This window comes from Sturnus vulgaris, chromosome 1 (assembly GCF_052056855.1).
Source record: "Sturnus vulgaris isolate bStuVul1 chromosome 1, bStuVul1.hap1, whole genome shotgun sequence".
Lineage (NCBI taxonomy): Eukaryota > Metazoa > Chordata > Aves > Passeriformes > Sturnidae > Sturnus > Sturnus vulgaris.
In genome coordinates this window covers 7,565,664-7,579,122 of record NC_142243.1, presented here as the reverse complement: position 1 = coordinate 7,579,122, position 13,459 = coordinate 7,565,664, and the positions used below count along the sequence as shown (strand labels likewise).

Genomic DNA, 13,459 nt, shown 5'->3' with positions numbered 1-13,459 from the left:
TCACTGAGCAAATGTTATTTGAAAGCAACATTACTTGAACCTTTCTTTAGAACAAGAATATAAATCTAATGTGTCCAACATTAGTAAGAGACAAAGTATTTCCATTTGGTTGAGTTTAAATAGCAGTAATGGATTTTTTTTCCCCTCCTGCTTGAATAGAGAATATATAAATGGATACTGATGTCATTTTGCAAGGTCAGGTGGTTATGAAGAAAGGTACAGTTTTTAAAAGAAAATGATGGTTGCAATTCCCCAGGAGGAAGTCATAATTTGGTGGATGAAGGCATGAAACAAAGGAGCAAAATTTCAACACTTATTTATATTATAACAGACAATAAAGAGCTGGAATTGCTTTCTTTAAGTTTCTTATTGGTTGCATCACTGGTCTGATTTGCTAGCTGCTGCCTCAGAGGCCAAAGCCCTTTTTACAGGTTTAAATAGCTGCTCTTATAACCCTCAAGGACAAAGATTGTATATAGGGATCTGTTGTTGAAGGAGGAAACGTGGCCTGTCCTCACAAGTTTGCTGCTGAGAGTCCACTGAAAGTTGAAGAATTGCAGATTATTAGCAAATATTAATAGAAAGCATTTTGCCCCACTACAGCATTTTGAAACTTCAAGAATAATAACCCAGAGATTTTTCAGTATTACTGTAAAGCAGATGAATGGTTTTTTTGCTACCACTTCAAGAGATGAGGCTGAGCAATGTTTTTAGGATCACAGACTGAAATGAGTAGATCATGGGCTCTTGTTTAGGCTCAGATTTTATCTCTGACTACAGTCCTAATTAAATCTACTAAATAAAACACAAAAAGGAGGGAATAAAGCCCTAAACAGGTTTTCATCTGCTCTTTCTCTGTTGTCTGAGTGGGGACATGAGGCTGATGAGGCACCAGGGAGAGATGGATGCTGACAAGGAAGAGTGGGGAGTGCTTTCACACATGCCAGCAGCTCTTGAACTGTGCCTGGACTCTGTTTTTGAAGTGAGGTTTTCTTCTAATTTCAATATAAATGAAGGGTTAATATAATTTTACAAATTTTTTCAAGGAAATAAACAGTCTCAATAAATTGTGGATTGCAGAGAACAGGCATATAGGTCTTGAAAGGAAAAAAAATATTCAATCACATGTAATTTACTTTGATCTAGCTTCTTTCCCACTGAGAAAAAAAAAAGGTATGATGTCATGTGAAAGAAGGAAAATGCACTGACTGTCCCTTATCCTCTGATGCCTTCACCAACTCTGCCCTTCACTGCAGATGTTGTGATGGCAGCAGGCTGACTGAGAAGTAAAAAAGGAAAAATAGAATAATGATTCCATATAGTTTGTGTTTCTTCCACTTTGTAATCTGCTTCCACAATATTTCACAATGGCAACACTACCAATAGTTTGCTGCAAACCCAGCCTTTTACTCATCATATACTTAGGGAAGACTAAAATCTTCTGGAACTGCAGAAAAACGGTGTGTAGACACAAAATATTGTTAATTCTTTTCCGTTTCATGAAGAGGTGAGCTACTATCAAATCTCTCAAAATCTCTGTTGGAAGGTATTAAGACAGTTTATGCCATTAGTTTATGTATTTCTGAATTCCTTCAAGTGCTAAGCAGTTCTGTTGGAAAGTTTTGTGATAGTTAATCTTGACACCAATTTGAAATTTGCATTAATATGAGAAAATAACTAAACGTAAAACATTTCCAAGTGTCAAGCATTTGTTTTTGCTATGGTTACACTGTTCTGTCTCTTCCAGTGACACACTGAAAGCTCTTGCAATGCCATTAAAGAAAAAAAATTTAGAAACTGCTTCTACTGCAGTTGCTTATGATTTGTGTAAAACTGAAGAAATGGGAAATTCTTTATATGAGGTTATTAAAGCACATACCTGTATAAATGTCTCCTTCTTGGTGAATCTTCTGTGCTGTGGAAATAACTGGAGGAGGAAAACAAAAGTGAATTGCACCATTAGAAGGGTGTTTTGAAGCGTCTCGTACAACATCTTCACTCATATTGCCATTTTCACAATCTGGTGAAAGCAAGGAAAGCTTAAACTGAACTAGAAAAGGATACAGAGGGACACCACTGAGAGGCTCAAGTAAATAGCAGTACATTGCAGACTGCATTGAAATTAAAACAAGCATGGAAAACTGTGGGTCCTACACTGGTCATGTCAGTGGGTCAAAAAGGATCAAGTGGTTAATTGGAAGACATCCACCTTTTTACTTCAAGATTCATGGCTCAGAATTTCTTTTAAAGACCTTTCTTCTTCTCTAGAGGAAGTTTTTTACTCCTCTGGCCACAGTTTTTCTTTGCCTAGTTAGACAGCTAATCAGGGTTAGATGGGAAGGCAGAGCATGAATCTGAAGAACATTTTGTTGTACTTGTTTTGTGCTGGGACTGTGGTGAGCTCCATTCTGGATAAACAACAACAACAGGCTCTGTTGTACAGTGGCAGCTTCTGGAGGTGAGATAGTGATGCTGCAGGAGGTGGCCAACCTCAGTCCCACCTGGGAAGTCTGAATTAATCCCCCAGATGCATTATTTTGTGTGGGTAAGGCTAGAACACAGGAGCAAATGTAGCATCCACGGGGTGAAGAATGCCAGCAAGGATTTTCATCCCTGCTGATCTGCTCCCAACAAGCTGCCTAGGCACACATTGATTGCACAAATCGTGTGTAGCATTTTCTGCTTGACTGGCCAGTCAAAATGCCAATAAGACTTTGGTGCTGGTTTGCTACTTAGACCACCCCTGGAAGTGTTCAAGGCCAGGTGTGATGGGCAACCTGGTCCACTGGAAGGTGTCCCTGCCCATTGGCAGGGACCTGGAGCTGGATGGTCTTTATCTTCCAGCCCAAGCCATTTTATGATTCTATATTTCTATAATTTTATATTATTCTGAAGTTATTGATACTTGAGAGCATTCAAAAGCTTGAAGAAGCACTGAGCTCTTAATGATCACTCAAAGTTTATTATATTTCAGAGACTATTTACTAAGCTGTTCAGTGACCTTAAGTAAGTGAGCAGTGACAACCTTGTATCCACTTGAAAAATTTTCTGGAAAGGAATCTGTTATTTGATTTCAGAAAGTTGTCTAAGTATTTTCTTATGTAATTTCTTGAAGTGTATTTGAAAAAGTGAATATTTACAAAAGATGTTTAACAAGCATAAAGAGCAAGTGTGAAGAAGGGTGGGTTTGGGGTTTTTTTATTTTGGGTTTTTTTTTTCCTTTTTTTCTAATTCTGACTAAATTTTTTTTTTTTTTTCCCACTGCATTGGTATTTTTGCAGTTTGACAAAGGATTCTTTCCAAAACTGACTAGGTGGTTGATGAAAACAGGCTGCTTTCCTGCAGAGGCTAATATCAGAAGTTGCAGCAGGAGAAATTACTCCTCTGCACAAATTTATTTAATAGTCATAGAAAGAGAGGTTTGAACAGTAGAGATAAACAAAAATAACACAAGATATGTGTAATGGTGTGAGAGGTTAAGCCAAAACGGAGACAGCTTCTCCTGCTTTCTCATCCCCATTTCCTCATGCTCACAGGTTTCAGTGAATACACAACACCTTTGTAACTGACCCAGAGCCCAGGGCTAAACAAAGGAACTCTGATTTGTCAGGACAAAGTTTACTTACATTTTCTGCCTCTTTTCATCATATGCCAGTATCTTTGTCACATCCCAGTCTCCAGATGTAATAGCCTGTAAGTCATCATTGCTGCTGTTGGGCTGCCAGGAAGAAAAGAGAAGTAGATTTCTTTATTGTTAAAACTTCTGAAAAAGGGAGCTCTTCTGGCTCTGTTGCCAATTAAAAATAAACCAAAAGTCTGCAATTTCCATCACTACACCTGCCATTTCTGTGAATCTGCAGGCATAGAAATAACAGTCAGTCAATCATCTTAACCATGACTCTACTGAAGATAATGAGGTGAATTCAGCACAGAGCAATTTCAAATCCCTTCCTCTAATCCAACGTGCCCACATGTTTCTATTTAATCCTTTATGGCAGGGTGGATATTTACTTATCTACAGCTAAGGTGGCATTAAAAAACCAAACCAAAACAAAGCAATAATAATATTTGGAAAGAGACAGTTGACTGGCCTTTTTCTTCTAAGCATTTCATTTGGAAATTCACATTCTTATGCCCAAATAAAGCATCGTTGGAGGTTTTCTTTTATGCACAAGACTTTTTTTTTGCATCTGAACCTCCCCATCTCACTGCTACAAGCACAGACAGCAGTTTTTATTGCTTTTGCCTCAGGTGAGAGCCAGAGCAGTAGCAGTGAGTGAGTCACCTTGATGCCTAGAGGAGCTGGAACAGAGCCTACAGAGTTAAGGGGAATAAAATGGATATTTATTGAGAGTTCTTCAAGGCCACACCCTGCCAGTACCAATTGTGGCCCTGCCTGGATGGCTCCAAAATGGAAGCAAAAGAGAGCTTGGTTATGAGAGCTCACATCTTTATAGGTTTTAGTCCATTTGCATGCAGGAGTCAACTGTCCAGTTAATAGCCTCAAATAATGAAATGTCATCCTCCTCGCTTGCTTGGTTGCCCTCCCTCCTCTTTTCACATTGTTTATGCTTAGGGCCTGAAGTTTGAAGAAATTGTCCTTGAGTTCTTAGCTGGAATAGGAACTGTTTTTCCTTCATCACCCAAGCACAACAGAAAAGCACACTCAAGGAGAACAGAAAAGCTTAAAACGTAAGGCATCACCTGTGACGATGACATGGCGATGTGGTAGAAGTGCCCACGGCCTCCCTGGGGAATGGCGCGCACGAAGAAAAACTTCCGACCATCCCTGGAGAACACGGGCTCTTCATTCTGTATGAGCAGCAAAATTAAGGGGTGCATTAGTCTTGATTGGTTGTATTTAGAATGGCTCAGCACTCCAAAGCCCTGTAAAATTAATTCACAGCAAAGCAGAAAGTGCTCTTTGACAGCAGCCTGAGGCAAACAAAGAGCTCACTGAAAACTGGAGAAAGTTTTGAGCATTATTGCTTCTTGCTCTTGGGAAAGCAGACACCTTTCAGCTATGGGAGGACAGGCAGCAAGGCGAGTTCCTTGGCTATAAAGTCAATTCCCATTTGCAAAGCCAAAGTGCACACACACAGCTGACTGCTCGGGGCACTTGGAGCCTTTAGAACCAGTGTGACAAACCCTGCTGGAAGAACCTCTCTGTTCCTGTCTGGAGGAAACACAACTTAACAGCATCTAACTGCTGTCTTTTTCTACTGTCTTGCAAATGCTTATCTCACTGAATTATTGATGAAGGAAAGGAACTTCTGCAGAACTCCCTTTGACACAGAGCTCCCGGGTGAATGTAGTGATTGACTTTTATTGGGTGACTGGGACTTTCACTCAGAGATAGCAGAGACTCAGCAGAAAGAAAATCAAACACCACATGTGGCAAGCAAGCATCTCCTGGAAGGGAGTGTTCTTTTTGTGAACAAGAACCCTGAGGCACAGGAGAAGTCTCCACTACATGAAATGGTTGAACAGCAGATTACCAGGGGAGGCAGTGGGTCCATGTGGTGGGACACAGGAGCACTGTACCAACAGGACTGGCTACATGAAGCTAACTCTAAGTCTCAACTAGTTGGGAGTGAATAAAAAGCTGAACCTCTGCTGAAGCTGTCCTGTGATATCAGGATTTTCTGTGGCTGGATGAGCCCTTCCTCGGCTGGGCTTTGTGAACCCTTCTTTATCCAGGGCAATCAACAAGGAGATTGTTGCCAGCCTCTCCTGGGTCCTCTTCAGTTCAGTGTTAATCAAACCCCTTGAACTTTCTGCTTGGCACATGCCAAGACATCACACTGAACCAGCAGGAACCTGATTGTACAGGGAGACTTATGGCACAGAAAAGGAATCAACTTTTTTATTTCCCATAAGCTAACACATTATTCTTACTCTGTGTTCCTTTGCTCCTTTGTTCTTTACTGATTAATTCTTTTTTGCTATTTATCAGATTTGTCACTGCTCTATTAGGTGTTCAAACTGTTCTTTTTGCCTTTTATTTTCCCCTGCTTAGGTTTCCAGTGTATTTTAAAATGTGCCTATTTGCAGCTTGTTGCAGGTCTATGAAATAATGGTTTCATTTGTTTCTGACATTGTTCTGGAAGCTGAAACACGAAACTCTATATTATTTCCAAATGTCTTTCATGACAGGAGAAACCTCATTGAATAATGACTGTGATAGCTCAGGCAAACCTTCTGCTCGACAGGTTTTCCTTTCCTGAGGTAGGTAGCAATGAGTTCACCCTCCATTTCTATATCTGTGCCTCCTGCATTATACATTCCAGCAATATGTCTCTGCCAGCCAGAGCAGGCATTGGACTGATGAGTTTGAGGTTCATTCAGAGCTACGGGGAGGGAGGCTCATGGCACAGGTGACAGATGTGAGGTTTTAGCACTGGGCTGATGGTACAAGACAGTCTGTTTGCATGTTCCATTGCTGGAAAGGCAACACATGAATGCAGTCAGAACTTTGTGACACAGTGATGACTTACCCAGGTGGTAAATGGGGACACAGACTGAAATTCTCTTGCAACAGGATTTTATAATTTAGGGAGCTACACTGGACATGTGATATGAACTGCCCAAGCCTTTTGTCAACTATTGTTGACTGAATCCCATAATAATAGCAGAGCCCTCCTTGAAAATAATAGATAAGTTTAATGCTAGAAAAAGGCAATACTTGTACTATGCAGCAGGTATGGAATGTTTGGGAGTTTTTGCCACAGGAAGTTTATGGACACAGCTGGTATCAGTAAGTGCAAAAAGGGATTGAACAAATTCATGTTTCATTACTACATCTTAAAGAATATGGGTATAGTCTCAAATGTTTGTAATCTTTCTGTTGTAGATGATAGTGAAATAGGAGAAAGTTATGCCACCAACTACTTCAGCTTTATTGGAAAAGAGAAGGTAAAGGGAGGCTGCTGGAGGGCTCTGAACCTCCTGGAGGGTTCAGTGCTGGAGCTCAGAGCTGCACAACTCAACTCAGTGTATCTGCAAATGGTCAGGAGAAGAAAACAAGGCCTCAGGGGCTTATCCCAAGTTTGGCAGAATCAGGATGGGTGAGGGGACAATGCTAAATGCAGTCTGTGCTTCTGTAGAGCCTAGAGAGGAGCACAAAGTCCTGGTGTAAAGAATAACAATTAAAAAGAAAAAGGTGGAGTGCATTCAACTGTGTTTGGAGAGGGATCACTGAGAATCACTGGATCAGCAGCCACCTGAGGAAGGCTCCTCTGATAAAACAAGGGAAGATAAGGTGCCTGCAGGATGGTGGGCAGTGCACAAGAGTCTCTGATCTGGAGGATTTGCATCATCAAACATGCACCAGGACAAATGTTTGAGAGAAATTATCTGATTAATGGTGAGTTGGAATTGATGAAAGATGAGTGGACACAGAAGTACAGCTCCACCAAAACCACCCACACATTACCATGGGTCAAACAATTATCATATTTCAGCACCACACATTGCAGCTCCAAACTGGTTTGTCTGAGCTCAACACACTCCCAGCCTCTGTTCTTCTACAGTGCCTGACTTGCTCTTGGCTGGACTCCACACATTTCCTCACAGAAATCAGTGGTAAATCAGGTTCTTTGCATATTGGTTTTATTACTGACTGAGAGTTATACTGCCATAAGAATTATGATTTTCTGGTTCATCCTCAGGTTTTAAAAAGGAAACAAATTAATCTGAATAACTGAATCCCTTCCAGTTGATTCTCTGATGCATTTTCCCTTCCTCAGCAGTCCCCTGCCCTCTCTGTCTGATCCACCTTTGCCCAGATCCCAGAATTAATGATTTTGCTGTGTTGGCAATTATTCTTTCAGTGAAATGCCCCAATACTTTCTGTGTCACAGGCCACATAGCTCTGCTGAACAGATGGGTGTGACATGAATTTTTTGAATCCCTTGGATATTGCTAAACACATTGTTTAAATCCAACAAAGAAAACACCCAGTGTGCATTGACTCTAATGGGATAATGCTGTCACCTCTTTAGGGCACAGGGAAAAATCTCCTTCCATCTCCTGACACTCAGCCCCTGGGACAATGCTGAGCTTCATCCTCATCCCTGTCCTCATCCTCCTCCTTGGCTGGGTGCACCACACCTTTGGCCATCTCTGAAGCCAGGGCAGCTGCACCAAAATCGGGGTCAACATCTGGAGAGGTTCCCATGTCTCTACAGATCCCCTCCACTGGGTGAAACGGGAACTCTTCATTTAAGCACCAAAAAGATTGTTTGTAGCCAGGAGCTGCTTTTTCATCTCTGATAGATGAATTTGGGTATTTGAGTTATGGAATTCTGGGTCCTATTTCTGGTGCATCCTTTGTCTTCAGGCCAAAATGAGGTCAGTTATGGGGTAATTGCATGGCAAAAGGGCTTTACAGAGGGAAAAAGTGGGTCCTGTTTGTAAGTTCCTCTGAACTCTGCTTTTATTTTAAAAATCTCTTTTCATACCTCCTATTAACTACATGTAAGAATCATTACTGGGTCATCATGCAGGATTAAAGCAAGGGAGTAGTAAAAGAAAATTAGTGCCAGGTTTTCAACATCTCTGCTTTTTTAAGAGAGTGAGACTTAACTTCAGACTGAGGTCATCTGAAACACTGGGGAAATAGGACTGGAAAGAAAAATGCAACCCAAAGAAATTGTTGTCAGGGGAGGGCAGGCAGCCCACAGAAGCAGTCTTGGTGGTTATAGGTTTCTAAACAATTTTATGGTAATCTCCTGGTCCTGCCAATGTCAATGACAAAGACTGCAGCCTTTGGTGGAGTTGCAATTGCACCTTGGTTTATAATTAAATCTTTTTCAGGCCATATTCACAATTAAATAAATAAACCAATTAAAATGCCAGTAAAGTTTATCTTCAGCAGGTGCTCAGAAATTGCCTGATTTCTCCCTTGCTGACTCATTGCCTGTATATGACCATCCCCTGAACTATTGGAAAGGGCTTCTTCACAAAAACGGAAACAAAATTGCTTACAGCTATAATAAGTGTTTCAAACAGTTTGTGTATTTAAGCAAAAATATGAGTGAAGTTCAGTCTGGCTCTCGTGCTCAGAAGTGCACAGGCAAGTATATAAATAGAAGAAAAATAAACTTCCAGAGTCCCTGGACAGTTTCAGTGAACATGTGCCACCTCCTCTGACAAAGAGTGACAGATATTTTCTAGCAAATCCTGTGTAAATACTGGCTATTCCTCATTATATGTAAGTAGCTTATCCTATCTTTTAGCTGCACAGGGAGTGGCTGTATTATTTCTCTTTGCCTGTGTTGGAGAGAGGCTCTCCAAAGATTTTGGACTTGTATAAAATGTATTCATGAACTTAAGCCCAGAAGGAAATATGAGATTGTTTACTGTAACCTTCCATACACAGACTTTTAAATGCCACTGAGTCACCAAACTACTACAACAACAAAATTAAAATTCATGGCTTGTATGCTTTATCTCAGAGCTCCTAGGATTTCAGACAGCTAAAAAAAGCCAACCCTGTCATCCTTGGAGACCCTCTCATGTCCCTGGTGAGTATCTTCTTGTCTCCTTCTCCCAGTAGGATCTCCTTGTCTCCTATTGACTGTTTGTCCCTATTCAAGGATCCACTTAAATTCCCAGGAAGAAGGTAAAACCCGTGCATGCTTTTCCAACCATGCCTATGGAGAATTTTGAAGGAGAATTTTAAAGAACGAGGCAAGCAGCTGGGTTCCTTGGTCCTACCGATTTAGAGTTGGGACACTTCTCAAAAGGAGGACTTTGGGGTGGGCTGAACCTGCCCAGGGTCCCTTGACTGTGTGACCCCACTGCCACCACCCTGGCTGTCTCCAGGGGGGACAGGGCACCTGGCTCATTTCAAAATACTCTATATTAAAATGTCTCAACCAAGGAGCCCTCATCCTGAGCCGAGCCACACTCCTGAGCTCCTTCAGCAGCTGCCAGATGTGCAATTCATCTCCTTCTTGAAGAGGTCAGTGGACCCAAACTAGCATTTAACATTTTCACATCATCCTCACAGTCAGGCACACATGCCATGAAAATAGCTTTCCAGTTATCTAGATTAATGTGTCATAGTATAAAAGGCAAATATAGAAAATACAATTGTCCTAGTAATCATATTCAGTCAAAACTAGAATTTTAGGTAATTTTGTTGTCAGAAATACAGGCAAAAGAGCCATATAATTCTTCAGACTCCTACAAAAGCTTTTGAAGGATGCTATCAAATGTCCCCAAAGTCCATAGAAAATGTTATTTTAGTTTAGCACGGAGATGTCTGACTCATTTGGCTGTAATGGACATCCTTCCCTAACATCAAACTGAGTGTGTGCTCTCAAACTAAGTATATGCTTTTTGGAAATGTAGTAAAACAAAATGTATTTCCCTGGAGCGGCCCCATTAGAAACTGGCAGATCATTTACTTCAGATATTGAGGATAAAACATCATCTTTTAATGCCTGTCCACGTGGTAGGTGACTAAAGAACCACAGCAGTGTAAAAACACAAGTTCCACTATACTGTATTAATAGCATAAAACACAACCTCTACTATACTGCAGTAAATAGCAATAAATGGATTTTTTTACTGCTGTTGCCTTCAAACTTATAAAATAAATAAGTCAGTTAAGCTTTTTTAGCTATTTTATTTTTAATATACAATATCTGGACAATTTAATTTCCCCGTGATTTTGCTTGTCTTTTAAGCTTTTGTTTCCTACTCAAGCCAATACAGTCCTTATGAATGTAAAGAATATTTCAGCACCATTTCTACTGTATATCAGCAAAAGATTACTTGAAATGCTTGGAGCACAAAATCTATTTCCCCATACAATAAATTTTCGTCTGGATCACACACAGCCCATTGCTGCAGGACAGCCACTGGAACAGAGGAGAGCATTGTTCATAGTGCCATTTCTAAAAGGTCTTGGCTCCTCTGAACAAAATTTGGCTCTGACAAAAATTTGAAACACTTTAAATCTGGACTTGGAAAAATATATTGAACAAGGTATTTATGCCATGCTGCTCCCTGCCTGGAGTTCACACCAGGCTTGAAACCCAGTTCAGTGCTGTGGCTGAATCGAGATCACAGCTTCTCTCTCAAGAACAGCTCCATATAATCTGAGATCCCTTCACAAACTGACTCTGGGCAGGTGTTATATATGATATTTAAGTGACTCAGCACTCTATTTGCATGATTTTGTCTCTGAATGGGCAGAGATCCCCCCAATAAAATGACCAGAAAACAACCATGGTATTTAAACCATGGTCATCAGTGTCAGGGCAGGGTATGAAGGGTTGCCTCTGAGGCTGATGAGTCCTATACAGATACTGCCAGTGAGTGATTTTCCACCCACATCAGCTTTTCATCTCTTTTAAATACAAGTAAATTTCAGGCTCAGGGCTATGGGACCTACCAGAGTGGATGGCATTTTTACTAAGAACTTTTTCTTTACTGAGAAGCTCTTTTCTGTTATACACATCATGCCCTTTTCCAAGTATCTCTCTCAAATCTGGAAATCAGTTTTTCTCTTTGGGGGAAAAATTATCCTACCAAAAACTTGGCCACAAGGAGAAGATCACTCTTACCTGTCTGTGCAGCCAGGCATCGCTCTCATCTTCATGTTTCTAAAACACAAAAAGATCTTTAATACCATACTTGTCACATATTATATTTTGCCTATCAGTGCAGGAAGCTGTTGGATTGGAGTTGAAAGGGTGCTCAGAAATACAAAGAAACTGTTTAAATATGTGCTTCTGGAGTGGAACCCAGTGGCTGCTTCTCTTGACTTTCCTCCCTGATGGATAAGCATCCACTAGGAAAGCATTTTACATATACTGACAAAACACATAAATCCACAAGATGTATTATTCCCCAAAGAAATAAATCTTCTAAAGAAATAAATAAAGGCTGAAATGAAAGTTATTAATAAAAAACTTCTCGCCATGCTCTATGCACAGAATTGCATCGTCTTTTTCAAGGGATGGGTGTATTAGAACAATTTTATACAGTGGAAACACATGCCAGTTTAAACTATGGAGTCTGCTAATGGAATCTGATGATCTTATATCAATACACCATTTTTATTGGTGCATTTATAGAAGGGATTAGTTAACTATAATTAAGGTATGTGTAGATAAGCGTGATCTGGTTTTAATGCCATTAAATACATATAATGCAGCTAGAATGTTGCAAAGATACTTAGGTTGCAAATTGTGTGTGGATAAAGGTATTTCAAGACAGGTAATCACTGTTCCTCAAATGCACACAGAGTGTTCTTGGATTTCTAGGTGTTAGAAAAGAATTTTAAAATGCGAACATTGTTTATATTCTGTCTGCCTAAATTAATGTGTTCCAGCCGACTTTTCATCATGTAAAATTAGTTAAATAGTTTCCCCTGGCATGGGTTATGAGCTCTGGTGGGAAGTGACATTTTTTGGCTGTGCCCATCTCCCGTACCTTGGTGCAGACCCCGGTGGTGGCGTCGCAGAGCGTCAGGATGGACACGTTCTGGGCCCTGTTCAGCCAGTTCACTGCCACCTTGGTGCTGGTGGCCCATTTCACCATGGTGATGTAGTAGTCCCTGCAAACACAGGCACACACAGACCAGATCACAACGCTGCCATCCTAATGAATTGCCCCGTGGCAGAGCAGTCAGGGGCTGCTGCAGGCACACGGTCCAGGAGAGAGCTGTGGCTTTAAAGAACATCGTGTGCTGATGTCTCCAGGCTGCTTTATGTATGGATTTCAACGCCTAAAAATGACATTTTTAGGGCTGTGCAGGTGTTTTATCTGCCACTTCTGGAAGTTATTTTCAAAGAAGAGACAAATATAGAGATAAAGAATCTTTCAAGCTATTCTGTCTTCCGAGAAGGATTGAACTGCCTGGAGCTACAAATTTATGCACAGGTGGAAAAGAAATTGCAAACCATTTCCATTCTGAGCACATTAACCTGAGCTGTCTCAGACCAATCACTATCAATGGCTGAGTTCTTGATGCTTATGAAAAGTGGATGGCCTCTGAGTATGCCTGCTACACACTAAAGTATCCAGGAGTGTTGCATTAAAAGACAAATTGCAAGCAGGATGGAGTTTGGAGTGACACAGGGTTTCTGTAAAGCAGATGCAGCTGCTTGCCATAAAGGTATCAGCAGAGAGAGTTTGCATGAGCAAAACCACCCTCCTACACTCCCTGCACCATCTTAGTGCTGGACATACTCAGCTTGTGATGATACTTGGAGTAAATCATGGGTGTGGGCTGCACAGTCCTGCAATCAATATCTTCAGGAAAGGTCCCATGCAATAGTGAGGGCTGCAACCACTTAGGCTGGGCTAGAAAATACAGGAAAAAATTCACTGATGGTTCTCAGAGCCAGGACATGGTGCTCACCTGTGCAGAAATTCAGGGCTCCACCACTTCATTTGTAGGACACAGCTCTGGCTGAACTGCCAAAGCTGGTGATGTTAT

At 40.9% G+C, this 13,459-nt stretch overlaps 1 protein-coding gene across 5 annotated transcripts in view; it reads right to left on the bottom strand.

Moving 5' to 3' along the window:
• The window catches only part of DPP6 (dipeptidyl peptidase like 6), a 530,216-nt gene that overhangs the window by 35,716 nt on the left and 481,041 nt on the right, over positions 1 to 13,459 (bottom strand). For all 5 annotated transcript variants that reach the window (XM_088158874.1, XM_088158879.1, XM_014872222.2 and 2 more), the window contains exons 11-15: positions 12,451 to 12,574; positions 11,580 to 11,618; positions 4,705 to 4,812; positions 3,627 to 3,718; positions 1,880 to 1,927 (exon numbers count right to left, since the gene is read on the bottom strand). In XM_088158874.1, the coding sequence (XP_088015000.1) occupies positions 1,880 to 1,927; positions 3,627 to 3,718; positions 4,705 to 4,812; positions 11,580 to 11,618; positions 12,451 to 12,574 (411 nt within the window). The remainder of the gene's footprint in view (positions 1 to 1,879; positions 1,928 to 3,626; positions 3,719 to 4,704; positions 4,813 to 11,579; positions 11,619 to 12,450; positions 12,575 to 13,459) is intronic.